This window comes from Oncorhynchus kisutch, linkage group LG14 (assembly GCF_002021735.2).
Source record: "Oncorhynchus kisutch isolate 150728-3 linkage group LG14, Okis_V2, whole genome shotgun sequence".
Taxonomy (NCBI): domain Eukaryota; kingdom Metazoa; phylum Chordata; class Actinopteri; order Salmoniformes; family Salmonidae; genus Oncorhynchus; species Oncorhynchus kisutch.
The window spans coordinates 64,553,645-64,580,495 of NC_034187.2; the positions used below are offsets into that span (position 1 = coordinate 64,553,645).

The 26,851-nt window shown below is 42.7% G+C and overlaps 3 protein-coding genes and 1 non-coding gene across 6 annotated transcripts; 3 read left to right on the forward strand and 1 right to left on the reverse strand.

Annotated features, from left to right (window-relative positions):
* Positions 1-152: 152 nt before the first annotated feature.
* Positions 153-6,681, reverse strand: LOC109903491 (NF-kappa-B inhibitor-interacting Ras-like protein 1). Its single transcript, XM_020500246.2, has 4 exons — positions 6,511-6,681; positions 6,234-6,344; positions 1,746-1,987; positions 153-1,460 (listed from the first exon to the last, which is right to left on the reverse strand). The coding sequence occupies exons 2-4, from the start codon at positions 6,325-6,327 to the stop codon at positions 1,218-1,220; spliced, it is 579 nt and encodes a 192-aa protein (XP_020355835.1). The 5' UTR covers positions 6,328-6,344; positions 6,511-6,681; the 3' UTR covers positions 153-1,217.
* A 342-nt stretch (positions 6,682-7,023) lies between these two features.
* On the forward strand, positions 7,024-9,876 carry LOC109903490 (60S ribosomal protein L15). Of its 2 annotated transcripts, XM_020500244.2 has the most exons (4): positions 7,024-7,087; positions 7,810-7,991; positions 8,362-8,498; positions 9,517-9,876. In XM_020500244.2, the coding sequence occupies exons 2-4, from the start codon at positions 7,820-7,822 to the stop codon at positions 9,820-9,822; spliced, it is 615 nt and encodes a 204-aa protein (XP_020355833.1). In that variant the 5' UTR covers positions 7,024-7,087; positions 7,810-7,819; the 3' UTR covers positions 9,823-9,876. The 2 variants fall into 2 exon arrangements, with proteins under 2 accessions (XP_020355833.1, XP_031644607.1); XM_031788747.1 differs by having other exon boundaries at positions 7,052-7,991.
* LOC116353522 (small nucleolar SNORD12/SNORD106) lies at positions 8,964-9,053 on the forward strand. The gene has a single exon (XR_004202956.1). It is a non-coding gene; the product is annotated as a small nucleolar SNORD12/SNORD106 (small nucleolar RNA).
* A 2,996-nt stretch (positions 9,877-12,872) lies between the features above and the next one.
* On the forward strand, positions 12,873-25,876 carry LOC109903487 (nuclear receptor subfamily 1 group D member 2). 2 transcript variants are annotated; one of them, XR_004202879.1, is made up of 8 exons: positions 12,873-13,448; positions 17,887-18,090; positions 18,229-18,317; positions 20,357-20,513; positions 20,745-21,607; positions 21,967-22,152; positions 22,327-22,761; positions 23,101-25,876. XR_004202879.1 is itself a non-coding variant. In XM_020500235.2 (8 exons), exons 1-8 carry the CDS (start codon positions 13,430-13,432, stop codon positions 23,295-23,297), a joined length of 1,926 nt encoding a protein of 641 aa, XP_020355824.1. In that variant the 5' UTR covers positions 12,873-13,429; the 3' UTR covers positions 23,298-25,876. The 2 variants fall into 2 exon arrangements, 1 of the variants encoding a protein (XP_020355824.1); XM_020500235.2 differs by having other exon boundaries at positions 22,551-22,761.
* The last annotated feature ends 975 nt before the right edge of the window (positions 25,877-26,851 follow it).

Consider the following 26,851-nt stretch of genomic DNA (forward strand, 5'->3'; position numbering starts at 1 on the left):
CTATAACATATTGCTGAAACATTGGTATTTAGCCTATACAGCACATAATGTCTAGGTGTGTTGCTGATATACAGTCATTGTTCAATGGCGTTCAAACTGAAATGTGCATATATCAGGAAGCAGATGGACAGCAACAAACAAAACCAACTAAGTAGCAGCATAAAATGACATTTATTTAGCTAGGTCTCACACAAGACATGAAGGACACAGGCAATGTTCAAATTATCCCTCCATCCTCAGTGTTCACTTCAATTCACTGAATTGAAAGAAAACTACTTTCAGAAATATGGTGGAAACTCCTAGCCTATGCCTCCACCAATCCAATGCTTCTACGTTTGTAGTACTGAACGAGTGTACACTTCAGGAGAGAGGATATTATTTGGACACATGACAGAAGCCACATTTCATCCCATTCCTACCCGCTAGGAATTACGTTTTTAGTAAAGTGACAAATAAATTAGGTAAATAAAACATGTACAAAGCTAATAAACTACACAGCTTTTGTATTAACAAATACACAAAAACAACCATTTACAGACATTTAATAATCAGACATGAGCAACATACCTGATCAAGGTCGTACCATTTATTTTTATTGCTACCGGGCCATACACTAGGTAGTATCTAGTAATATGCCGTACACTATATGGTAGTAGGCCATACACTAGGTAGTATCTAGTAATATGCCGTACACTATATGATAGTAGGCCATACACTAGGTAGTATCTAGTAATATGCCGTACACTAATGGTAGTAGGCCATACACTAGGTAGTATCTAGTAATATGACATACACTAGGTAGTATCTAGTAATATGCCGTACACTATATGGTAGTAGGCCATACACTAGGTAATATGCCTCATTCTAAAGGCGCATTAGATGGGCCTAGACCTTGCTGTACAGCGGCTACTATAGCCATCCCATAGGATGGGACACACTGAAACCAGAGGGGTGTATGATGACACCACAAAGCAGGCTCACTCATTTAGCCAGCTCACTTTGATAAACATTAAGATACATCTCTTGATTTGCTAGTCAATAAAAAATGAAATAAAAAGCTCTTAATATGGGTTGTTGGTTGTCTATGGAATGTAGAGTCATGGTGATATGAAGTCAGAATATTAATTGAAGTTGGCTGGCTAACTCATCAACCCTACTCTGTAACATCTCCCCCCTGAAGTACTTGGAACTTAGGTGCTCTTGAGGTTGAGTTCAGTTCATATGTCGTTGGACGCCGTGCCCTTGCTCTTGCGTCCTGGAAGAGGGAAGGCAGACTTGCTCTGAGGCTGTGTGAGGCGGCTGGTGAGCATGGTGAAGGGTTCAATGAGAGAGTTCCTCTCAGTGACGCTGACCTCCCAGAGCTTGACCTTCTCCCCCCGCGCCCACTGCTGCGCTGCCTCCTGCTCCACCTGACGACGCTCACGCAGGTCTGTCTTGTTTCCTAGCACGATCACCATCACCTGGAGGAAGACGGCGGAAGAGGGGACACTCCAACTAAACTCAACAACAATAGTATGATGTTCTGGTTTGTGTTTTGGTTTACAGTTGGGGGTTTTCTGGACAATGTCCTTCTGCTTGCCATTTGGAGTCTACGCCGGGTTAGAATAAAACCACTGTGACAACTGTTGATGTAAAAAGGGCTATATGAATACATTTGATTGATTGATTAGCTGTTTGTGACCAAAACAATAAATGAAACCTGGCTCATTTGACTAAAATGTTAAAACCACACACAATCATAGTACCTCTTTCTTGTCTCTGGACTTGTCTATTTCCTTCTTGAGGATGTCCACCCTCTTAAAGGACTCCAGGCTGTCCACACTGTAGACCAGCACAAAGCCGTCTGCCACAGAGTAGTAGTGCTTGGGAAGGTCCAGGCCGTCATGGAGCCCCCTGGTGTCATAGAGACGTAACTGTTCCTTTACACCACGATCCGTTTCCACCGATGCCACATACACATCCTCCTGGGTCTCAGTGGACTCTGAACCTGCAACAGACAGGAGACAATGGATCATTCAATGGTTGTGTTCAACACAACAGTCTAGTAGGTAGGCAGTGCTCATTCAACTCTCAGTTAAATACAGTATTTATATTCTATAGCAAGGTTATTCAACTCTTAAAAAGGCGCTGCATGGCCAATCCAAATAAAATTGTATTGATCGCATACACATACAGTGGGGCAAAAAAGTATTTAGTTATCCACCAATTGTGCATGTTCTCCCACTTAAAAAGATGAGAGAGGCCTGTAATTTTCATCATAGGTACACTTCAACTATGACAGACAAAATGAGAAAAAAAATTCCAGAAAATCACATTGTAGGATTTTTAATGAATTTAATTGCAAATTATGGTGGAAAATGGCTGGCTCGGGAGAGGCAAAGGTCGAGTCATGCATCCTCCGATACATGACCCGCCAAACCCCGAAGTCAGCCGAACCAATGTGTCGGAGGAAACACTGTTCAACTGACAACCGAAGTCAGCCTGCAGGCGCCCGGCCCACCATAAGGAGTCGCTAGAGCGTGATGAGACAAGTAAAGCCCCCCCGGGCAAACCCTCCCCTAACCCGGACGACGCTGGGCCAATTGTGCGCTGCCCTGTGGGACTCCCGGTCACGGCTGGTTGTGACACAGCCTGGGATCGAACCCGGGTATCTTGTGATGCCTTAGACGGCTGCGCCACTCGGGAGGCCAGTGTTCCATTATTAAAGTGAGTAGTGATTCCATGTCTATAGAGCAGCAGCCTCTAAGGTGCAAGGTTGAGTAACCGGGTGGTAGCCGGCTAGTGACAGTGACTACAGTGCCTTGCGAAAGTATTCGGCCCCCTTGAACTTTGCGACCTTTTGCCACATTTCAGGCTTCAAACATAAAGATATAAAACTGTATTTTTTTGTGAAGAATCAACAACAAGTGGGACACAATCATGAAGTGGAACGACATTTATTGGATATTTCAAACTTTTTTAACAAATCAAAAACTGAAAAATTGGGCGTGCAAAATTATTCAGCCCCCTTAAGTTAATAGTTTGTAGCGCCACCTTTTGCGGCGATTACAGCTGTAAGTCGCTTGGGGTATGTCTCTATCAGTTTTGCACATCGAGAGACTGACATTTTTTCCCATTCCTCCTTGCAAAACAGCTCGAGCTCAGTGAGGTTGGATGGAGAGCATTTGTGAACAGCAGTTTTCAGTTCTTTCCACAGATTCTCGATTGGATTCAGGTCTGGACTTTGACTTGGCCATTCTAACACCTGGATATGTTTATTTTTGAACCATTCCATTGTAGATTTTGCTTTATGTTTTGGATCATTGTCTTGTTGGAAGACAAATCTCCGTCCCAGTCTCAGGTCTTTTGCAGACACCATCAGGTTTTCTTCCAGAATGGTCCTGTATTTGGCTCCATCCATCTTCCCATCAATTTTAACCATCTTCCCTGTCCCTGCTGAAGAAAAGCAGGCCCAAACCATGATGCTGCCACCACCATGTTTGACAGTGGGGATGGTGTGTTCAGGGTGATGAGCTGTGTTGCCTTTACGCCAAACATAACATTTTGCATTGTTGCCAAAAAGTTCAATTTTGGTTTCATCTGACCAGAGCACCTTCTTCCACATGTTTGGTGTGTCTCCCAGGTGGCTTGTGGCAAACTTTAAACGACACTTTTTATGAATATCTTTAAGAAATGGCTTTCTTCTTGCCACTCTTCCATAAAGGCCAGATTTGTGCAATATACGACTGATTGTTGTCCTATGGACAGAGTCTCCCACCTCAGCTGTAGATCTCTGCAGTTCATCCAGAGTGATCATGGGCCTCTTGGCTGCATCTCTGATCAGTCTTCTCCTTGTATGAGCTGAAGGTTTAGAGGGACGGCCAGGTCTTGGTAGATTTGCAGTGGTCTGATACTCCTTCCATTTCAATATTATCGCTTGCACAGTGCTCCTTGGGATGTTTAAAGCTTGGGAAATATTTTTGTATCCAAATCCGGCTTTAAACTTCTTCACAACAGTATCTCGGACCTGCCTGGTGTGTTCCTTGTTCTTCATGATGCTCTCTGCGCTTTTAACAGACCTCTGAGAATATCACAGTGCAGGTGCATTTATACAGAGACTTGATTACACACAGGTGGATTGTATTTATCATCATTAGTCATTTAGGTCAACATTGGATCATTCAGAGAACCTCACTGAACTTCTGGAGAGAGTTTGCTGCACTGAAAGTAAAGGGGCTGAATAATTTTGCACGCCCAATTTTTCAGTTTTTGATTTGTTAAAAAAGTTTGAAATATCCAATAAATGTCGTTCCACTTTATGATTGTGTCCCACTTGTTGTTGATTCTTCACAAAAAAATACAGTTTTATATCTTTATGTTTGAAGCCTGAAATGTGGCAAAAGGTCGCAAAGTTCAAGGGGGCCGAATACTTTCGCAAGGCACTGTAAGTTCAAGGCAGAGTACTGGGTGGAGGCCGGATAGTTATGGCTATTTAACAGCCTGATGGCCTTGAGATAGAAGCTGTTTTTCAGTCTCTCGGTTCCAGCTTTGATGCACCTGTACTGACCTCACCTCCTGGATGATAGCAGGGTGAACAGGCCATGGCTCAGGTGGTTGATGTCCTTGATCTTGTTGGTCTTCCTGTGACATTGGGTACTGTAGGTGTCCTGGAGGGCAGGCAGTGTGATCTGTTGGGCAGACCGCACCACCCTCTAGAGAGCCCTGCGGTTGCAGGCAGTGCAGTTGCCGTACCAGGCGGTGATACAGCACGACAGAATGCTATCAATGGTGCATCTGTAAAATTTTGTGAGGGTCTTAGGGGCCAAGCCAAATTTCTTCAGCCTCCTGAGGTTGAAGAGACGCTGTTGTGCCTTCTTCATCACACTATCTCTATGGTTGGACCATTTCAGATTGTCAATGATGTGTACGCCGAGGAACTTGAAGCTTTTCACCTTCATGATGTGGATGGGGGTAATCCCTCTGCTGTCTCCTGAAGTCTACAATCAGAACCTTTGTTTTGTTGAGGGAGAGTATATTTTCCTTGCACCACTTCGACAGGGCCCTCACCTCCTCCCTGTAGGCTGTCTCATCATTGTTGGTAATCAGGCCTACTACTGTTGTGTCGTCTGCAAACTTGATGATTGAGTTAGAGGCATGCGTGGCCACGCAGTCAGGGGTGAACAGGGAGTATAGGAGGGGGCTGAGCATTTACCCTTATGGCACCCCTGTGTTGAAGATCAGCGTAGTGGAGGTGTTGTTGCCTACCTTCAGCACCTGGGGGTGGCCCGTCAGGAAGTCCAAGACCCAGTTGCACAGGGCAGGGTTCAGACCCAGGTCCCAGAGCTTAATGATGACCTTGGAGGGTGTCTTGTTTTGCACACTTTGTACAAAATAATAAAATGCAGTACTACAGGATATTTCTTAACATAGCTCTTTATTAGCTGGCTATAACTGGCATGTTCACGTATCGCCAACCAGGATCAAACTGACCATGACCTAACCATTTGGGTGGTCTTAACCAATCATAGCACAGTATGATATGGCGGTAAAATGCATCCAATTACAATTCAGTATGTTTACACATATGAATATTACAGAGGGTACTGTGGTGTTGAAGCCTGAGCTATAGTCAATGAACAGCAATCCGACGTCTGCATTGGCTGTGCAGCATTTACAGTGATACGGCCTCTGCAGAATTCAGGGCATTCATACTTCTTGGCTTCGAGGAGCAATGCAGAGCTGTTGTGAAGGAAGTGAATTTGTGTTTAAACAGGACCTCCCTCCCTCCCCTACCATCAGCCAATCATGTCAATGCAGAGTTATGTGGAGCCCTCTGCATTGTTACAACATTTGAGATGCGCACAGCAATGTAGTATGTAGCTCATTGGGTCACACCATCCATAAGGCGCCTCTGACCACATTTTCGGATCAAGCATAAATAGTCTCTTCATTGATTATCAGGCCACAACAAGCCCACACCATGCTGGATGGTCTTTATCAGTTCTCTGCTTCACCCCAGATCATGGTCTTCAATTCACCTTCATATGAAGCCATGCATATACTTAGTCACAGATTTAATCTGCTAAAGTTGCATAGTGAAAGAAAAGTAGAACGCTGTCTTGCTCCAAATAACTGGACATTACAGGCTACATTTTCCAATACAATGCGAAATCCCTTTGAACACTACAAGCACATTTTACAGTGTTCATTTCTCACAACCACAGGCAAGTTCAAGTTTACCGTCATCAACTTACCAACAGCGTGATTGCCATACAACAGCTGTTCAAGGATGGCTGTTTTTCCTACAGATGCCAAACCACACACCACAACTTTGCAACCTTTCCCCATTTCGATAACGCAAAAACCTGCAACAGCAGAAAATGAAACGTAAAATAGCTAGAAGATGAGCTGGCTAACTACTAGCGGGAAGCATCAAATATTTGCTCATTGTTCTATCTATGGAAGCATCTTCGTAAACATCGCATCCAAAGTTACCTAGCTAACGTTAGCTTGATGCAATAAAATAAGTACCTTGGTTTAAAAGCTGACAGAGTTGGACAAATGGAGAGATTACAATTATTATTGCAATAAACTGGGAATCTACGTAACTTTGAAGTGATTTAGCTAGCTAACGTTAGCTAAAATCACAGCATCCATTCTGTGTTTTGACAACAAGGAAATCCCAATGATTCTCTGCGCTTGTGCAGAGGCAAGGGGTGGGGGTCAAACTTTGAGGAAAAAATGCACGGTATAAATAAAATATATACATGTTATTTGTAATATGCATCGATAAATGTAAAAGAAAAGGGTATATTACCAGCTGCCAATGATAATGGTAAAATTGATAAAAGTGTAGTGGACCAAATTTAAACGCAAAATGTACAAAAGTAGTTTATTTTCTTTCAATCTGGTGGTGATTTTCAATTCTAAAATTTAAAAAGCATCAAAATCCCAGGTTATGAAGTTAGGTGTAATGTATATGAAAAATATTAACGTCATTTGAATAAACTACAATACCCAGGCGTGTCTGACCTGAACGGTGTCACTGACGTTTTCATAAAGCATGCTGGGTACGTTTTCTCTTTCTTTCCGGCTGGTACGCCATCATGTAAGCGAGTATTTTTGTGGTTTTTCAGAATGTACAATCCATCAAAAATCAGAATTAAATCATTACCATCAGGTTGTATAGTTGTGGATTTAGTTGGTGGGGTTCGTCGTTAATAACACAGTACCTCAATTTCTAAATTTGAATTGATGAAAATTTGAATATTGCATTGTGCACGGGTCTCCTATCTGTCTTCTATGTACTGCCACGGAGTGAGGTTAGAAAGTTGATAGCCATTGACATTCTCTGTTTCTAAGATGTGTGTATTTTGTGCGTTAAGAGGTTTTTCTTGTGTCTATTTGGTGTTTTTGTTGTGGTAAGTGATTGCTTACTATGTAGTGTTAGCCATCTATCCAGTGTGTAGGACTGTAAGCATCGGGGCCTACTGCGAGCCTCCTGCTTCCAGAAGACCGATTTCCAGCGGGTCTGGAATTTAACAGAAATTAGCCCAAAAGCACTTCCCCGTAGACTCCATTTTAATACCCGCTAAATGAAATGTATCCCGAAGATGTCATTCATGACTTAAATAGTTCAAGGTGCGTTGTAAACAAACTAAACGTGCTGGATGGTTGGCTAGCCAACTTGGCCAAATCATGGCTTTTAATGAAGATTAGCTAACTACCAAATGTTACTTGTCGGTGCCTTATTTCTCTCCAACTAACTGCTAAATCGCAACATTGAATGGTGGTCATTGGTTACATATTTCGCTTTGCCTTTTCTCACAGTTAGTCTAACATGGGAGCGTACAAATATATGCAGGAGCTATGGCGCAAGAAGCAGTCCGACGTGATGCGCTTCCTCCTGCGCGTCCGTTGCTGGCAGTACCGTCAGCTCTCTGGTCTCCACCGTGCGCCTAGACCCACCAGACCCGATAAGGCCCGCAGACTAGGGTACAAGTGCAAACAAGGTGGGTGTCTGTTCCATTCAAATCTGTTGCATGCTTGTGCTTCATAGTTGATCGTTTATCATGTCACCTTTGCTCCTCAAGTTTGCCACATGTCTGAGGCAGGGCATAAGATGTTGTCGGATGCAATGGTGTGATAAGTTAAATATGTAAAGTGTTGTAGCCCTATTGATGTGATTAGGCAGTAATGGTATTCTGATTGCTTGTTTGTGCTTTCATTAATACCTGTGAGTCACTTATCCGTTTAAGTGTTTATTCGACCAAGTGGTTGTGCCATTTATATTGTATTTTATTCTTTGACATGTTGCTGATCTCTTATGCCAGATTGTTATTTACATCATTGTTCTCTTCCTGACTTCTCTCCATATAACAGGCTACGTCATCTACCGTGTCCGCGTTCGCCGTGGAGGCCGCAAGCGCCCCGTGCCCAAGGGTGCCACCTACGGCAAGCCCGTCCACCATGGTGTCAACCAGATCAAGTTCGCCCGCAGCCTCCAGTCCACTGCTGAGGTAAGAGCTCCTGTACAGGTGCATCTCCCAGGTTGTGGTCTGATTCTCATCTCTCTCCCCAATGTTGTACTTGCTCTCTTTGTTCTAGGACTTAAAGCATAGGATTGGTGTAAACTTGGGCTACAGTAAATTTTTCTATACAATTTTACTCCGTATTTATTTTAAATCCATGAGGGTAGTGAATGATTGCACGCTTCGGAGGTTACTAAGAACTGCATAAGTATGTCACTGATCTGTCTTCATTTTAACAAATTTATGCTCAATTCCAAATCTACCATTCCCCCTGCCTCTCGACACTTGTGCAGATATTAGTTCATAGGATAAGTACAAGTCATTTCATATTGGCACCATTGCCCTCTGATAGGCATGTTGGAATTTGCCATTTTTTTGCTTTGTTTCTTTTCTGAAACAAGGCTCATGTTCCAAATGGTACCCCTTTCTTCAACACCAATAATGCATTCTCTCAATGTGGTTAATGATGCTCAACTTTTTTCCCCATCTTATCGACTATGGTGAAACCTGTCTGAAATAAGCCAATTTGTCTGAAACCACAGAAAATAATGCATCATTCACAAAAGTTTATTGGTTGTATTTAAAACTGTATTGGAAACTAAGTGAATAATATTCTCTTCACATTGGATTTTGTGATTACTTTATCTTGTATGTGCCTCACTCTCAAATTAATGTGACATTGGCCACTGATTTCATCATTTCAGATCTTTCCCATGCAGTTTAGATTGAAGCATACAGCTAGAATTTCTCAATGGATGGTATATAGTGTGGATGAGGTTGACAGACTTGAAGGTGCTGTAAGTGGGGATAACAACCCTACTGCCTTGGGGGGCATGGGCAGTCTGGGGTCAGCAGTGTCATCATTAGACCAGCCCCTGGTATAACGGTCTCTGTTGAGTGGTTTGACCTGCTTTTATTGTTGTGTAACATATCAGTGATTTACATTTATACCTATGTTTCTGGGTGTGACTTGTCTGACCTGTTTGGTCTTCGGTCTCCCCAACAGGAGCGTGCTGGACGTCACTGTGGAGGCCTGAGGGTGCTGGCCTCCTACTGGGTAGGAGAGGACTCCACCTACAAGTTCTTCGAGGTGATCCTGATCGACACCTTCCACAAGACTATCAGACGCAACCCCGACACCCAATGGATCACCAGGCCTGTGCACAAGCACAGGGAGATGCGTGGCCTGACGTCCGCGGGCAAGAAGAGCCGCGGCCTGGGCAAGGGCCACAAGTTCCACCTGACCATGGGTGGTTCCCGCCGGGCAGCCTGGAAGAGACGCAATACCCTGCAGCTGCACCGCTACCGCTAGAGGGTGTCTGTACATTTAAAGAAATAAACATATGCCTTTTTATGGTGACAAATTGTTGGTCTGATGTGTTGTATTTGTAAGGGCTATTCATTTTGGGTGTAAGCTGCTATTTGATGTCTTAGGCGAGGAAGTGATTATAGTGGTTAGTAACTATGATAAGCAATGTTGACATACTAGCGTTTTCACAAACTTGTGAATGTGATTCATGAAAAGGCACCCTGTAAAAACAGTTGACCAATATGACTGAGTGGAACAGATTTGAACCAGCATCTACAGTGCACACATCGATTTTTGTCATTATCTAGGTTATCCCCAGGATGGGTTTTAAGTGTTTTTAGGGATAATAGTAAGTGACCCTGTGAGTGTACTAGAGCAGAGCACTCAACATGATTCAGGGGTGCTACGGTCCTATAGATTCTCTTTAACACTGACTCTAATAATTAGCTGGTTGATGAGCTGAATCAAGTAGGTGGTAACAGGTTGGAGTGAACCTACAGAAGGGTAGCATTCCAGGAACTGTTGAAAATTCCTGATCTAGAGGTTAAAGAAGTGGGACAGCATCTGGAGGGTGGTTGGTTCAAGTCCCAGGTCAGAAGGGAAAATGTATTTTCAAAGATGAAAAAGTATAGTTGCCTTCTCTCATTGAATAAAATATATTTTTCGCTCAATTGACATATGGGGCTAAATGTCAGTTTAATTCATCTAAACTGGAAGAAATTTCACGTTTTAAGATAATGCCTTAATATCATAAATTGCTCAACGTTAAGCGCAGGTTTTCAGATAAATGGTAAAGTAACACGATGTGAAGCACTGCCCTCTTCCCCTAACCTGTTGCACCACTACTCAGTTCAACGTAAAGACGCAAGCTTCAAAGACAACACTGTTTGAAAGGACTCAAGCTAGAGCAGCAAGGGTCTTGAGTTGGAGAACGATGTGGTTATTTATAGAACTTTCTCACATTTCTCCCTGCCTTTTTTTTTTAAAACCTTTATTTAACTAGGCAAGTCAGTTAAGAACAAATTCTTAATTACAATGACGGCCAAACCCGGACGACGCTCGGCCAATTGTGTGCTGCCCTATGGGACTTCCAAACCCATCAAGGCTGCTTGATACTGTGAGGTGGTGGTTTGCATGTCTGTCAGGCAACTGAGTGTCGTATTTGAAGTGAACTTCCATTGTCCTCTGAGTTGTTGAAAAATCCTTGTTTTATCTTCAAATTTGCTCCTCGTTATTGCGCTGACCTTGGTTGAAAAGGTAGACACCTTATTCTTTCTTGTTGAACAATATGACAAAGTGGGAGATCTAGTGAAACAGCTCATGTCAGAGTCAGTTTGACCTGTTCTGGGACAGAGGGTGCTGATGGAGAAATGTGGTTCATCCCATTTCAACCAAGGTGCATGGATTCAGGAACAAAGTGTGAAGATATGAGCGGTTTTCAACAACCGTTTGGGTTCCATTTGTTCCTCGCGTGGTTGAACATAATACCTCCAATATATCCAGAGGATGCTGCAGTAAAGTCAACCAGCTACTCAATGTCCTGATAAACAACTACTTCATTATTTTCCTCCTTGGTTAGCTATGTGAAAACACTAGTGTACTTATCTGTGATTGCTGTGCTTTGCTACATGTGACATCTACTTTGCTGCATGGGTTTTGAATGCACATGCAGACCTACACCCAGATATCTACATTTTGCCCTCGTTCCTGAGTAAAGAACCAAGCTGTTACCTGTGTGTGTGTCATTCTGCATGTTTCCTCCCCTCTCTGTGGCCTCTGCCTCACCTCTTGGACAGGAGGACCACTTTTCTCCTAACATGCCCTATCTGGGGGCACAGTGAGAGTGTAGGTTACCGAAGAGACTGTTAGAAGAATTGTTACAGTATCAAAACAGCTTTAGTGAAAATAAGGTCTGTGGTTCTATGAGATAATCTAAATCAGCTAATGTCACTTTCTGTGAATTTTTAAGCACTTATGTAAAAAATAAAATAAAAAGCACATCAAGTCTTCATAATTAATAAAGGCCGTGACTGACTGATATTAGCTCAAAGAACAAAACGTATAAGATCTAAACCGGTGTTAATCTCAAACCTTATTTTCGCCATTTATCCCAAACTATTCTTTCCCAATTAATTTTCCCCATAGGAAAGGCTGAACGAACCGGGTTTTAGGACTACAAGCTGGCATGCTCCATTACGAACATTACATTGTTGAATTCTTTTTAATAATGAAAATAATTTGAATTTTTGCATTTTTTATATTGGACTGTGTGAAGAAGCCTTTGCTGCCAATGTGAGAATGCATTTAATAATATAATAATATATGCCATTTAGAATAAATATAAACTGCTTGATATATTTATTCTTCTTTTATTCGTTCTTAAAATCCTGAGAGCTCAATATATGTGGGAAAATTCTTGTTATAATCATTTCTGATTTTATGCCTCAGTGCATTCAATATGTTGGAGAAATGTTATCATGTGTTTTGATGCTATACGATATACTACTGGAACCCATCAGCAATAGCAATAGCGCCTCTTCACCCTCAGAAGGCTGAAAAAATATGGCTTGTCACCGAAAATCCTCATTTAACTTTTATATGTGCACAATTGAGAGCATCCTGTTGGGCTGTATCTGGTAAGGCAACTGCACCGCCCACAACCACAGAGGGTGGTGCGTTCTGCACAACGCATCACTGGGGCCAAACTACCTGCCCTCCAGGACACCTACAACTCCCGATATCACACGAAGGTAATCAAGGACAATAACCACCCGAGACACTACCTGTTCACCCCGCTTCCATCCAGAAGGCGAGGTCAGTACAGGTGCATCAAAGCTGGGATAGCCACACCCCACTTTGAACTGTAAAAAGTGTGTCAGTGGGTTACATTGGGCTTGTTCATTTTGCATGGTCCGGTGCCCGGGTGAGACCATTCCATTGGTCCTTAAGCGAAATCATACCCCCGGGGAACCGGGCCATGCAAAACTAATCTACCCATTGACACCAGCGCTAGTGTGTGTGTGTGTGAAGGAGGAGCCGCTGTAATGGGTCACATGGTAGCATATCAGTTTGAGTCGAGAGCTCTAATCGAAACAGTCATCCAACGAATCTCTCTGGCAGAGGATAACTTTCTACTCCTTGCTATCGTTTCCTTCAAGAAAATACATATTTTGTATGCTATAGATATACATAGGCCTATCTTTAGCCTACAGAAAAAAAACATCAGACGGACAGCTTTTTGGAGCGCTATACGGAAAGAAAAAGATACGGAATTCCGAAGGTTCGATTCATTCAAAGCGAAAAAATTGGTTACAATCTTTGGTTTGATTCGGGGCGTTAAAAAAAAAAACGAATACATTTGAATTTATGTGATTAGTTTTGACATATGGTTGTAGTCAAATATCACGGTGCGAAATCAGTCTGATTTCAGTCCGAATCAGTCTGTAGATGTAATTTGCGGAACTAGTAGGCCTAAATGCGTTTGCCGACTATTTTCTGAACGCTTCAATTCATTGATCATAGTATCAACCAGCGACCGAAAAAGTTGCTGAAAACAAGCTAACACGTCATCAGACTTCAGGTTGCTAGAAGGGGATTTCATTCAGAGGACATGGAATCTACAAAAGCAGGTAAGATCATTTTATGCTCAATATATTTATAAATATGTATTTGTAGGCCTATAGCATATTTTAGTGTCTACACAATAACTGTTTGTGACATTGCATCTTGATAGTGTTTAATTTGTTTTTTTGTGACCTAGATGAATGTTACAACTTCAAGTGTACTTGTCAGTATCTTGATTTTAAAGGGTTGCGTGATATTCGGAATCCTAACATAAGCTAATGGTTTGCAATAACCTGCTCATTAATGTCCGATCTTTCTTACTGTAATCAGCCTTAATGCAAACTGGGTTAAAGTGGGTTAGGAGTGCCAATGAGTGTATTATTTCAGAATCAATAGGCTGGGACAGTGTTGCAGGTCCCTTTTCTCACATGGACCGGTCGCTAGCCATGTGCGACTCTGTATACGCTCTATTTGATTGGTTGAGGAGCGCTGTGAGGTACACTCCCCTTGTGTCCTCTGGTTGGGGAAGAAGCGATGTGACGTTAACATTGCATAATTCTGCCAAAGATCCTGCCCTGGGAGCTGGTGTAGATACACGTGAAACTGCATGCAGTTATAGGGTTGCAGCAATGTAAACTGACCCATTTTTCATAGTTTGTTGGTGATGATGAATGACAAGGTTTTTCATACAGTGATTGGCCAACATTTGCATATTGTTATTTTGACGCGTCAAATAGTGTTAACTTGCAAAGACCCAAACGGCGTACCATAGTTTTCTACCACTGGTTATTTCGAGAATGCCTGTACCACGTGGGGGTGGGTTCCAATGACGTTACAAAAACGTCATCAATGAGCCAAGTTAATTATAGTTGATCATTAGGCCAAAACGTTCACAACCTAATCAACTATCCATTATGTAAGTGACTCTTATATGGGATTGCTATGGTTTTCATGCTTTATGAACGGTGAAAACCCGAGGTAAAGTTGGTTTTATATTCGGACACTCAACAGGCACTCAGTAGACATTAGACAAAATTTCCTTCAAATCAAAACTTTATTTTTTATTAAAAGCAAATGTTGTATGCTAGATATTTATAGAATAAACCATATCTATTTGTATGTTTCTGTGACAATCAATTAATTAGTTATTGATTTTTACCATTTTAAAATCATCTTTCAAATACAATTTAAAGCTGTATAAATCAGTAACTAATTCACCATTTGTCACAATCAAACTAGATATGATTTATTCTATAAATGTCTAGCATACTTTTACAACCTTTTTTAAATACAAATTCCAGTTTTGATTTGATAGAAATACATATTCTATAAAATGCCATTTAAAGTGGTGTAAATCAATAACCTTTTCACTGATTATGACAAACATCAAACTAGGTAGGATTTATTCTATAACTGTCTAGTTTACAACCTTCAATTTGAGTAGAAATTCCAGTTTTGGTTTGATGGAAATGCATAAAAGCTCAAATATTGCATTTCAAGATGAAGAAATCAATAACTAATTCAGTGATTGTCGCAGAAAAAAGTTGAACTATGCATTTATTTGCAATAACTTTAAAGAAACGTTAATTTCAAGTGGAAATTAGTTATTGATTTAATTAAAAGGTTTTAAATGGCATTTTACACTGCTCAAAAAAATAAAGGGAACACTAAAATAACACATCCTAGATCTGAATGAATGAAATATTCTTATTAAATACTATTTTCTTTACATAGTTGAATGTGCTGACAACAAAATCACACAAAAATTATCAATGGAAATCAAATGTATCAACCCATGGAGGTCTGGATTTGGAGTCACACTCAAAATTAAAGTGGAAAACCACACTACAGGCTGATCCAACTTTGATGTAATGTCCTTAAAACAAGTCAAAATGAGGCTCAGTAGTGTGTGTGGCCTCCACGTGCCTGTATGACCTCCCTATAACGCCTGGGCATGCTCCTGATGAGGTGGCGGATGGTCTCCTGAGGGATCTCCTCCCAGACCTGGACTAAAGCATCCACCAACTCCTGGACAGTCTGTGGTGCAACGTGGCGTTGGTGGATGGAGCGAGACATGATGTCCCAGATGTGCTCAATTGGATTCAGGTCTGGGGAACGGGCGGGCCAGTCCATAGCATCAATGCCTTCCTCTTGCAGGAACTGCTGACACACTCCAGCCACATGAGGTCTAGCATTGTCTTGCATTAGGAGGAACCCAGGGCCAACCGCACCAGCATATGGTCTCACAAGGGGTCTGAGGATCTCATCTCGGTACCTAATGGCAGTCTGGTGAGCACATGGAGGGCTGTGCGGCCCCCCAAAGAAATGCCACCCCACACCATGACTGACCCACCGCCAAACCGGTCATGCTGGAGGATGTTGCAGGCAGCAGAACGTTCTCCACGGCGTCTCCAGACTCACGTCTGTCACATGTGCTCAGTGTGAACCTGCTTTCATCTGTGAAGAGCACAGGGCGCCAGTGGCGAATTTGCCAATCTTGGTGTTCTCTGGCAAATGCCAAACGTCCTGCACGGTGTTGGGCTGTAAGCACAACTCCCACCTGTGGACGTCGGGCCCTCATACCACCCTCATGGAGTCTGTTTCTGACCGTTTGAGCAGACACATGCACATTTGTGGCCTGCTGGAGGTCATTTTGCAGGGCTCTGGCAGTGCTTCTCCTTGCACAAAGGCGGAGGTAGCGGTCCTGCTACTGGGTTGTTGCCCTCCTACGGCCTCCTCCACGTCTCCTGATGTACTGACCTGTCTCCTGGTAGCGCCTCCATGCTCTGGACACTACGCTGACAGACACAGCAAACCTTCTTGCCACAGCTCGCATTGATGTGCCATCCTGGATGAGCTGCACTACCTGAGCCACTTGTGTGGGTTGTAGACTCCGTCTCATGCTACCACTAGAGTGAAAGCACCGCCAGCATTCAAAAGTGACCAAAACATCAGCCAGGAAGCATAGGAACTGAGAAGTGGTCTGTGGTCACCACCTGCAGAACCACTCCTTTATTGGGGGTGTCTTGCTAATTGCATATTTCCACCTGTTGTCTATTCCATTTGCACAACAGCATGTGACATTTATTGTCAATCAGTGTTGCTTCCTAAGTGGACAGTTTGATTTCACAGAAGTGATTGACTTGGAGTTACATTGTGTTGTTTAAGTGTTCCCTTTATTTTTTTGAGCAGTGTATATATTATTTATTTAATCAAGTCAACTGGAATTTTACCTCAAAACAAATGTTGTAAAGGTATGCTAGACATTTATAGAATAAATCATACATAGTTTGATGTTTCTGTGACACGGTGATTTAGTTATTGATTTTTACATTTTTAAATGGCTTTTGGCGAATGTCCGAATGTGTTACTATAAAACCAACTTTACTTCGGTTGTTGAAAATCAGGCTGTTGTGCCTTTTGAGAATGTTTTAGAATTTTGCCTAAACTACTTCTCTAATGCAATTCGATCAACAAGGAACATGCAGACGACCAACTCATGAAAACATCACATTAGGTTATACTTCCATTAGACCATATAACATTTGGCAGGCATTAATCGCAATCCGTCCATGTTGGCCCTGCCTCTTGATTGAATGATGATGAGCTTCCATCTTGAGCCGTGTGTGTGTTCAAACAAATCAAATTTTATTGGTCACATACACATGGTTAGCAGATGTTATTGGTCACATACACATGGTTAGCAGATGTTATTGGTCACATACACATGGTTAGCAGATGTTATTGGTCACATACACATGGTTAGCAGATGTTATTCCGAGTGTAGCGAAATGGTTGTGCTTCTAGTTCCGACAGTGCAGCAATATCTAACAATCAAACTAACAATTGCCATATAGCCAGGCTATTCTCCACACACCCTGCTGACAATATGTAACAGGAGCGTTATCTAACCAGAATGGAGGGAGAGAAACCAGGTCAGTCTGATCTGGAAAAGGGGGAATAAAAAACAAGGCTGTCTGACTAGGCGGGTGCTCAGCCTCTCTTCCTGGCTCAGAGCTACTAGCACCAGGGAATTATGGGTAGGCACTAGGCTACGAATATAAAACAGCCTCTTTATGCTATGGTTCAATCAGGATCAGATTTGGTTTCTATAGGAGAAACATGTGACATCAGTGTCACTTGATTGCTATATGTGAATCAGGGAAACTGAGTGCTTGTAAAATGGGGGCTGTTAATGATAGTTTGGAGTGGGGTGGTTCTGATAGTTGTATTGAATAGGGGCAGCAGTATTTTATAGCTGGAATAATTCAATGCTAAGAATAGTTTTGGACTGTACCATTTCCAGATCCTTCGGTCTGCAAAAATGTTCAGAAACAACGTTTATTCAATTCCTTTCAAACACTCACTCTATTTATAAGATCATGTACATGCATTGTTCTTTGTGTAACTTGAACCTCTGCTACCCCAGTAGGCAACCCTGTCCATAGAGATTTAATCCTGTCAAACTATTAGCCTAATCTTCATGTCTCTCTCTCCACTTAGGGGGTGTAATAGCCTACATCAGCTCCTCTAGCCCTGAGTCATGTCATAGTGACTCAAATGACTGCAGCTATAACTCCTCCCACAGCTGTCGCCAGGACAATGTGGTGAACAAGCCCCTAAACATGGCAGGCCTCACCCTCCCGCTGGCCCACACTATCGCAAAGACCGGACGCTCGGCCTCCACTGCAAAATGCGACATTACTAGTGAGTGGTTTCTCTGATGTGTAATAACTTGAATGTCTATTCAATTACTATTTGCTTATATCATTTGTGGATGAATAAAGTCTATTACATTTTTGTAGAGGTAATTCCTCAGTGGGTGCTGATGAGATGTTTTTGCAGAAATCAACGGCCTGGTGCTGCTGTGTAAGGTGTGCGGAGACATTGCATCTGGATTCCACTATGGGGTTCATGCCTGTGAGGGCTGCAAGGTGAGAACACACACACACCTAATCAATGTTGCATCATGTTGTTCCTCAATATCTTAGTTACGTGAGAGAGAGGGCATGGTGACATAATGGTATGGTAGCCTAACTGGGTCAAATCATCACAGCAGCCATCCTCATCGAACCCATACAGCTTTAAGTAGTTCTGCCTTATTTTTATCCACAGCCCCTAACTCTTTCCTCTCTTAATGACCTAGTTCTGCTGTCAGAGCACTGGGACAAGCAAACGTCTCCCTGCCACCCCCTCCTCTAGCGGATCTAGATACTTTTTCTAACCTCTCTAGAATACAACCAAATTATGATAAATGCAATATTACGTATTGGATCACGAAAATATACAGTTTTAAAAAATGTTCTAATGGTGAAGTGGATATACTCTGTATTCATATCCAAAAGAAAAACAACGATCTTGCTACAATACATTTTAACATTATTTTTTATTTTTACCTTTATTTAACTAGGCATGTCAGTTAAGAACAAATTCTTATTTTCAATGTCGGCCTAGAACGACAGATTTTTACCATGTCAGCTCGGGGATTTGATCTTGCAACCTTTTGGTTACTAGTCCGACTCTCTAACCACGAGGCTACCCTGTCGCCCCAAGTTAGCAAAAATAGATAAGATCTTGCTGCCATGGAAAGGAAAATACCTGTTTATTTGTGGAAAAATCACCCTGATGAACTCTTTAGTCATATCCCAGTTTACCTATTTGCTTATGGCCTTACCTACACCTAGAGATTTGTTTTTCAAATTATATGAGGAAAATATATTCCATTTTATTTGGAACGGCAAGCCAGACTAAATTCAACTGGCCTATTTATATAATGAATATGATTTGGGAGGGCAGAAATGATTAAAGCATTAGACCTCTCACTGAAGGCTTCAGTCATACAAAAGTTGTACTTAAATCTGAACTGGTTCTGTAGCAGATTAGTATGAATTTCTCACCCATGTTCTAGAATGGTCCTTTTCCCTTTTATTCTGATTACAACATCTCGCTTTCGGTTATTTGAAATTGAAATCATCTCCAAAATATTGCTATTTTTAAAACAAGCCATAGAAAGTTGAAATTTCTTCCGAAGTCATAAAATGTTTATCTAGTCATTTGTTAAGCTAACAAGCTAGTAAGAGGTTGCATAGCAAGAGCATCAACTTCCGGTAGACGGGCGAGGCGCTAGTACACTCAACTGAAATGATAGTTTGTTTACAGTATACTAAAACTAACTAATAGTATGTAGTATATAATCATTAAGTATGTATTATACAGTATGTTAGTATGGGTATTTTAACACAGCTATAGTCAATTGATCAATAATATAATAATACTCTTAGCAAAAAATGTTTCTTTAATTTACAATCTGTAGAAGAGAAAGGTTCATAACTTTTGTGAAACATCACAGCACAGTTGAAAAATATATGGCAAATATAAATCAAAAAGTGATGTTCCTCAGAGAAAGATGGGAGGGTTTGAGTGGAGCTGAAGGACGGGACTAAAAACAAACAATATATAACTATTGTAAAATATACTGTGTCCGTAAAATGTGTATAGTATGTATAAGCTAAAAGTATAAGCTTAAGTATTGTTTTCCATTAGTTTACTTCTATTAGGGGTGGTAGGGTTTGGGGAAAATATATACACACACAAAAAATAAATGATTTATTTACAAAATAATAAATATGGAGGATTGGAAATGATGCAGACAATTACATTGATGGAAGCCACAACCAATCTGCAATATTAAAGCTGATCTACCCACTAAATAAATACATGTACTCCCCTTCTACCTCTAAAGCTGAGAGGCGCCATGCACCCTAATACACTGTTTTAGGGGGCTCGTTTTTCTATGGCCAAATTTGATATCACATAATGAATTATTGATATAAATAATCTCTTCTAGATTTCAGCATACAAATCGACAAAGTGCAAAACCCCCCAACACAGATGTAACTCTAGAAAAAGGCCCACTTATAAAACATTTATGAAAACTCTGACTTAACCAGTGTGTCCGTCTGTCTGTCTGTAGGGTTTCTTCCGTCGGAGCATCCAGCAGAACATCCAGCAGAACATCCAGTATAAGAAATGCCTGAAGAACGAGAGCTGTGCCATCATGAGGATCAACAGGAACCGCTGCCAGCAGTGTCGCTTCAAGAAGTGTCTGCTTGTCGGCATGTCCAAGGACTGTATGTTTCTATTACCTTATATAACTACATCCCCTCTTCAGTTACAATAATACATGGTGTATTACCGCTATTGTTGGTTGTCATGGGTTAGATAAATATATGATTGAGAAAGAAATAGATGAAGAAAAGAGTTGTTTTGATAATTTCAAACAGGGATTTACAGTATTTGATTATCCGTAGACAAGCATATATTTTGGCAAGGACCCTTTCTAAATGTTCTCTCCTCCTTAGCTGTGCGTTTCGGCCGCATCCCAAAGCGTGAGAAGCAGCGCATGCTGCTAGAGATGCAGAGTGCCGTGAACAACATGATGAACAACAGCCAGCTACACAGCCAGTTCCGCTGCAACACACCCTTCCCCCTGGCCAATCCGCTTCAGTCGCCAGCCTGCCCCGTGGAGCCCCGCCCCCAATATGTTGATTCTGGCCTAGGCTCCGTCCCCTCCTCCTCCACCTCTCCCGCCGCTTCCCCCAGGTCCAACCAATCTGAGGAGACCAGCTCTGACCGCGAGCCTGCGGTCACCAAGAATAAAAGCCCCAGCCCTAACTCTGTGTCTCCATCGAGTGCTTCAGACTGCGGGTCAGAGGAGGTGATTGGTTCGGTGACCCGGGCCCACCAGGAGACCTTAATTTACAACCAGGAGCAAGGTAGCCCCTCCCCCGAGTCCCAGGCCTACGCCCAGCTGACCTCCCCGGGGGCGGAGCAACATGTCAGTGACACTGGAAAGAGGATAGACGAGAGGAACCGGAACCAACAGGAGGACGGGAACCAGCAGATTAAGAACCAGAACCACCAAAATGACCTGGCCTCATTCACAGCCGCTCAGGCCCATTACCAGGCTCAGGAGAGGCCCACCAACACTGGGCCTCAGGGTACTGACAGCCACCATCGCCAGGAGGACCACACTACCAGCCTTAGTGAGAATTACTGCCCCTACAGCAGGGACAGACTGCCCACCTGCTCCCCTAGTGGCCACTGCCCATCCTACGCCCAACATGGCCTGAGAGGCGGCAACAACAGCACTAGCCAGGCCACCTCCAATTCCCATGGAGGATTCAGTGGACTACTGTGGAACAGGGGCAACAGGATGCATTTGGTGAGTCCAAGATAGACAGATGGAGAAGGAGTGTATGATATATTATAATTAATTTAATATACATGTTATGATTTGTCATATAATGATCAACTAGATTTATATAACACTTTATTCTCAAAGCACTTGAGAAAGCAGTGTTGATGCATTTGACATCAAATAAGAGTCTTAAGAGTCGATCCCTGTGGAACACCACAGTTGATCTCTAGATGCGGCGTGTTCATACCTTTTAGATTGGGTTAACAAAACACATTGTATTTGGGGTACTCGCCTTATCTACCATTTAATAAGTATGTGAATGATATGTCGCGTATGCCTCCTCCTAACCCAAGTCCTTCTTTCCCTTCTCTCTCCGTCCTCAGCTGTGTCCCATGAACACGTCTCCCCATGTGAACCCCCATAATTCAGGCCATGGGATCTGGGAGGAGTTCAGCCATAGTTTCACCCCAGCTGTCAGGGAGGTGGTGGAATTTGCCAAGCGGATCCCAGGCTTCAGAGACCTCTCCCAACATGACCAGGTCAGCCTGCTCAAGGCTGGTACCTTTGAGGTAAAGACCACCCTCAGAACACTCACTTACAATCTTTTATTGTATTCTCTTCTATACCCTTTTGTCTCACGTGTATGTGAATGAAAACAGTAGAAAAACCGAACTGATAAGGCTATCATTGAAATGCAGTTGATCCACCCAGACTTACTTAGTGTCTGCTGTCACTTCACCCAGACTTACCCAGCGTCTGCAGTCACTTCACCCAGACTTACCCAGCGTCTGCAGTCACTTCACCCAGACCTACCCAGCGTCTGCAGTCACTTCACCCAGACTTACCCAGCGTCTGCAGTCACTTCACCCAGACTTACCCAGCGTCTGCAGTCACTTCACCCAGACTTACCCAGCGTCTGCAGTCACTTCACCCAGACTTATCCCAGTGTCTGCTGTCACTTCACCAGGTGCTAGTGGTTCGCTTTGCGTCCCTGTTTGACGTGAAAGACCGCATAGTGACGTTTCTGGGTGGTAACAAGTACAGCGTGGAGATGTTACAAGCCATGGGCGCCGGCGACTTCCTGACCTCCATGATGGACTTCAGCGACAAGCTGATGGGGCTCGGCCTCAGCGAGGAGGAAATGAGCCTGTTCACCGCTGTCGTCCTCATCTCTGCCGGTAGGCTCACGAACTGTGACATTGTGACCCCACTCACAGGATTCGCACTTCCTGTCCCTTTTTATATAGACTTTCTTATAGGTCCCATAAAAACGGACTTAATACTGTGAGCTGTTATGGTGCTGTGTAGGGCTTCCTACCAAGAGAGTAGTGTAACTATCTATTTTTGTTGTGTTGGAAAGCATGCATTGTATTATAGTGAGTGTTTCCTTACTTACATCTTCTATCCATATCAGTTGGTCGACCTTCATGTCATAGAGACATACAGGATGCATGGTGATCAGAGAAAAGTATAGGAACCAAGTCTAATAACGTTCTACTGTGGTTTTTGTGTTCTAGATCGCTCAGGGATTGAGAACGTAAACTCTGTGGAGGCTCTTCAGGAGACTCTGATCCGGCACCTGAGGGGCCTCATCACTAAGAACCACCCTAACGAGTCGGCCATATTCACCAAGCTGCTCCTCAGACTGCCCGACCTCCGCTCCCTCAATAACATGCACTCTGAGCAGCTGCTGGCCTTCAAGGTCCATCCCTAGACCAGAACTAAGGTCAGAACCTGGGGTGTATTCATTAGGCACCAAATGGAAGAACATTTACTGAAATGGGGAGGTACTACCTGAACTTGTCCAATAAGAAATGCTTGTCGTTGTCGTCGTCCCACCCCCATTGCAAAACCTTCTGCTAAGGTGTACCCTAATGAATATGACCATGGACACTGGGCCTGTGGACCACAAAGCCCATTTATCCACCCACCCTGACACACCTCGACCAGCTATCCCAATGAACTATGAACCCTGACCTCCCAAGAGAACCCTCTTATTCTGCCACTCACTTCACGTGATCTTTTTCCTTCACAAACAAGTTGAACTGGGCAAATGTTTCACGGTTACAGGGGACGGAGGCTTAAGACTTAAAAGTTATTGTACTGTGAGGCTAAAAGGCCTTTATTGTTGAAGTAATAACCATGAACGTCAACAGAAGATGGATGTGTAATGTTTGTCTTGTTTCTGTGTGTGCAGGACACGTTTCCGACTGTACAACTCTTCTTAGAGAATAACCTTTTATTAACATTGTGTAATGTGCATTTTTGCATAATTTGTGCAATATGATATGTGACTGACTATTTAGACTTTTTGTTTAGCTTTTCTACAGCAGGCTCCCTAACCCTGTTCCCAAAGAGCTAACCTCCTGTAGGTTTTTATTAATTGAACCTTTATTTAACTAGTCAAGCCAGTTAAGAACAAATTCTTATTTATAATGACGGCCTACACCGGCCAAACCCGGGCGACGCTGGGCCAATTGTGCGCCGCCATATGGGACTCCCAATCTCGGCTGGTTGTGATATAGCCTGGATTCGATCCAGGGTGTCTGTAGTGACACCTCTAGCACTGAGATGCAGTGCCTTAGACCGCTGCGCCACTCCAACCCTGTTCCCAGAGAGATACCTTCCTGTAGGTTTTAACTCCAACCCTGTTCCCAGAGAGATACCTTCCTGTAGGTTTTAACTCCAACCCTGTTCCCGGAGAGATACCCTCCTGTAGGTTTTAACTCCAACCCTGTTCCCGGAGAGATACCCTCCAGTAGGTTTTAACTCCAACCCTGTTCCCGGAGAGATACCCTCCTGTAGGTTTTAACTCCAACCCTTATCTAGCACACTTGATTCTAACAATTAGCTGGTTGATAAACTGAATCAGATTAGGTCCAACTGGGGTTGGTGTTAGAACCTACAGGAAGCTAGTTCTCCAAGAACAGGATTAGAGAGCCCCGTTCTACACCTTGGGTGTATGTCTGTGGTTTATTTAGGCAGACTAATCCAAAAGGATGTTGTGCTTACTGCCTAAAGAGAGGGTGATTCTAAAGGGGGTTAGGGCTAGTTAAACTCAACACCTCTAGTTCAAAGTAAACTGACAATGACAATGAATGACCACAGAGAAGTGTTAAGCCTCCTTTCTAAACTGTGTTGAGACAAGGGGAATGTGGTAAAAGCATAGGTAGACCTATGTAATCATGGTAAACGCTGCTACTTCACATCTGTCTCAGTGTGGCCTTAGCTAGTCACCTGAGGAAGAGCTTTCAATGTCTTTTATTTGTTGTTGAGAGGAATCTCTTATTTCAAGCTTACAGTTTGAGTTGATGGTGCAGCAGTTGTATCACAGACAGTTGGTGGCACCTTAATTGGGGAGGATGGCCATGTGTTTGATGCCATTCCATTCGCTCCCGTTCCGGACATTGTGAACTGTCCTCCCCTCAGCAACATCCTTTGGTGTATATGTTTTACACGCTATCATTTTCCAGAGGGGGTTATGTTGTAAATCATGAAATGTTCTTGTAGGTAATGATGTTGGGTTATGAACTAACTGAAGTCCATCATTGACAGACGTGTTCCCGTCACTTAATCATTATAGTGTATTGTGATAGACCTCCCATTTGAAGAATAGGGGAGCAAACAGACAGGAAGTCAAATACATGGAGGTTATTTGAACTGCCAAAGGTTAACGTTGCTAACCAGTATAACCTATCAACACATCTCCACTTGGAGGCATTTTAGTTATTTCCATGTCAAAAGGAGACATTTCATATTTTACACTTGTTATACCCATTTCATATTTTACACTTGTTATACCCATTTTATATTTTTCATTTTGGTGCAAATTGTTAAATCAAAACATGCGGTTTGATTTTACAGGTGAAAACTGTACTTTGATTGCTAATTATGCATTTAATTTGTTTACTGTAAAAATGTTGTTTTGTGCGCACATACTTGATATCGTGTCTTCGAAGCCCATTCAGGCTGGGCACCAATTGGTGTACGACTTTGATTTGATTTTCTTTCTATCATTACACAAACACATGGAGGCTATGCAGACTTGTGTCATGTTGCTGTAGGGTCGGGGGTTGTGAGAAGGGAGAGACATTGTAAGAATGTTTTGTCATTCAGTTGGACTCATACATACCACTGTCTCAAATGTTTAAACAGAGGACCACTAAACTTGAATAGATTGATGCTTTTGTCCTCTACCATAAGTTTTCAAATCTGTACACAGACTACAGATATAGTCATGAAGTAATGTAAATAGGTGGATTCTACTCAAATACAGTATGATTGTAAATAACAGCAAGAGTCTGCACGGCCTGTAATCAATTGACTTGCAGGAATTCCCGTTATTAGGTTGATTTCAGACCGCTAGTTTCTCTTCTATCAAGTCGCCTGCTCTTCATCTTCAGTGCTTCTGTTCTGTCAATCATATGTGTATCGTTTCATCGCTGACCTGCCCTGTGGTCTGTCAGTCTGTTTTCTCCTCTCTGAAAGCATTGCCATATATATATATATATATATATATATATATATATATATATATATATATATATATATATATATATATATATATATATATATATATATATATTACTGCTCAAAAAAATAAAGGGGACACTTAAACACAATGTAACTCCAAGTCAATCATACTTCTGTGAAATCAAACTGTCCACTCAGGAAGCAACACTGATTGACAATACATTTCACATGCTGTTGTGCAAATGGAATAGACAACAGGTGGAAATGATAGGCAATTAGCAAGACACTCCCAATAAAGGAGTGGTTCTGCAGGTGGTGACCACAGACCACTTCTCCGTTCCTATGCTTCCTGGCTGATGTTTTGGTCACTTTTGAATGCTGGCGGTGCTTTCACTCTAGTGGTAGCATGAGACGGAGTCTACAACCCACACAAGTGGCAAAGGTAGTGCAGCTCATCCAGGATGGCGAGATGTGGCAAGAAGGTTTGCTGTGTCTGTCAGCGTAGTGTCCAGAGCATGGAGGCGCTACCAGGAGACCGGCCAGTACATCAGGAGACGTGGAGGAGGCCGTAGGAGGGCAGCAACCCAGCAGCAGGACCGCTACCTCCGCCTTTGTGCAAGGAGGAGCACTGCCAGAGCCCTGCAAAATGACCTCCAGCAGGCCAAAAATGTGCATGTGTCTGCTCAAACGGTCAGAAACAGAATCTATGAGGGTGGTATGAGGGCCCGACATCCACAGGTGTGGGTTGTGCTTACAGCCCAACACCGTGCAGGACGTTTGGCATTTGCCAGAGAA

Excerpts from the sequence above, each read along its gene's own strand:
- LOC109903491 (XM_020500246.2), bottom strand. The coding sequence starts at position 6,327 with ATGGGGAAAGGTTGCAAAGTTGTGGTGTGTGGTTTGGCATCTGTAGGA. Across the intron at positions 1,988-6,233 it reads GTATGGCAATCACGCTGTTG|GTTCAGAGTCCACTGAGACC; the intron begins GTAAGTTGATGA and ends TGTCTGTTGCAG. Across the intron at positions 1,461-1,745 it reads AGTCCAGAGACAAGAAAGAG|GTGATGGTGATCGTGCTAGG; the intron begins GTACTATGATTG and ends GTCTTCCTCCAG.
- LOC109903490 (XM_020500244.2), top strand. The coding sequence starts at position 7,820 with ATGGGAGCGTACAAATATATGCAGGAGCTATGGCGCAAGAAGCAGTCC. Across the intron at positions 7,992-8,361 it reads AGGGTACAAGTGCAAACAAG|GCTACGTCATCTACCGTGTC; the intron begins GTGGGTGTCTGT and ends TCCATATAACAG. Across the intron at positions 8,499-9,516 it reads GCCTCCAGTCCACTGCTGAG|GAGCGTGCTGGACGTCACTG; the intron begins GTAAGAGCTCCT and ends TCTCCCCAACAG.
- LOC109903487 (XM_020500235.2), top strand. Across the intron at positions 21,608-21,966 it reads GGGGCAACAGGATGCATTTG|CTGTGTCCCATGAACACGTC; the intron begins GTGAGTCCAAGA and ends CTCCGTCCTCAG. Across the intron at positions 22,153-22,550 it reads TCAAGGCTGGTACCTTTGAG|GTGCTAGTGGTTCGCTTTGC; the intron begins GTAAAGACCACC and ends TCACTTCACCAG.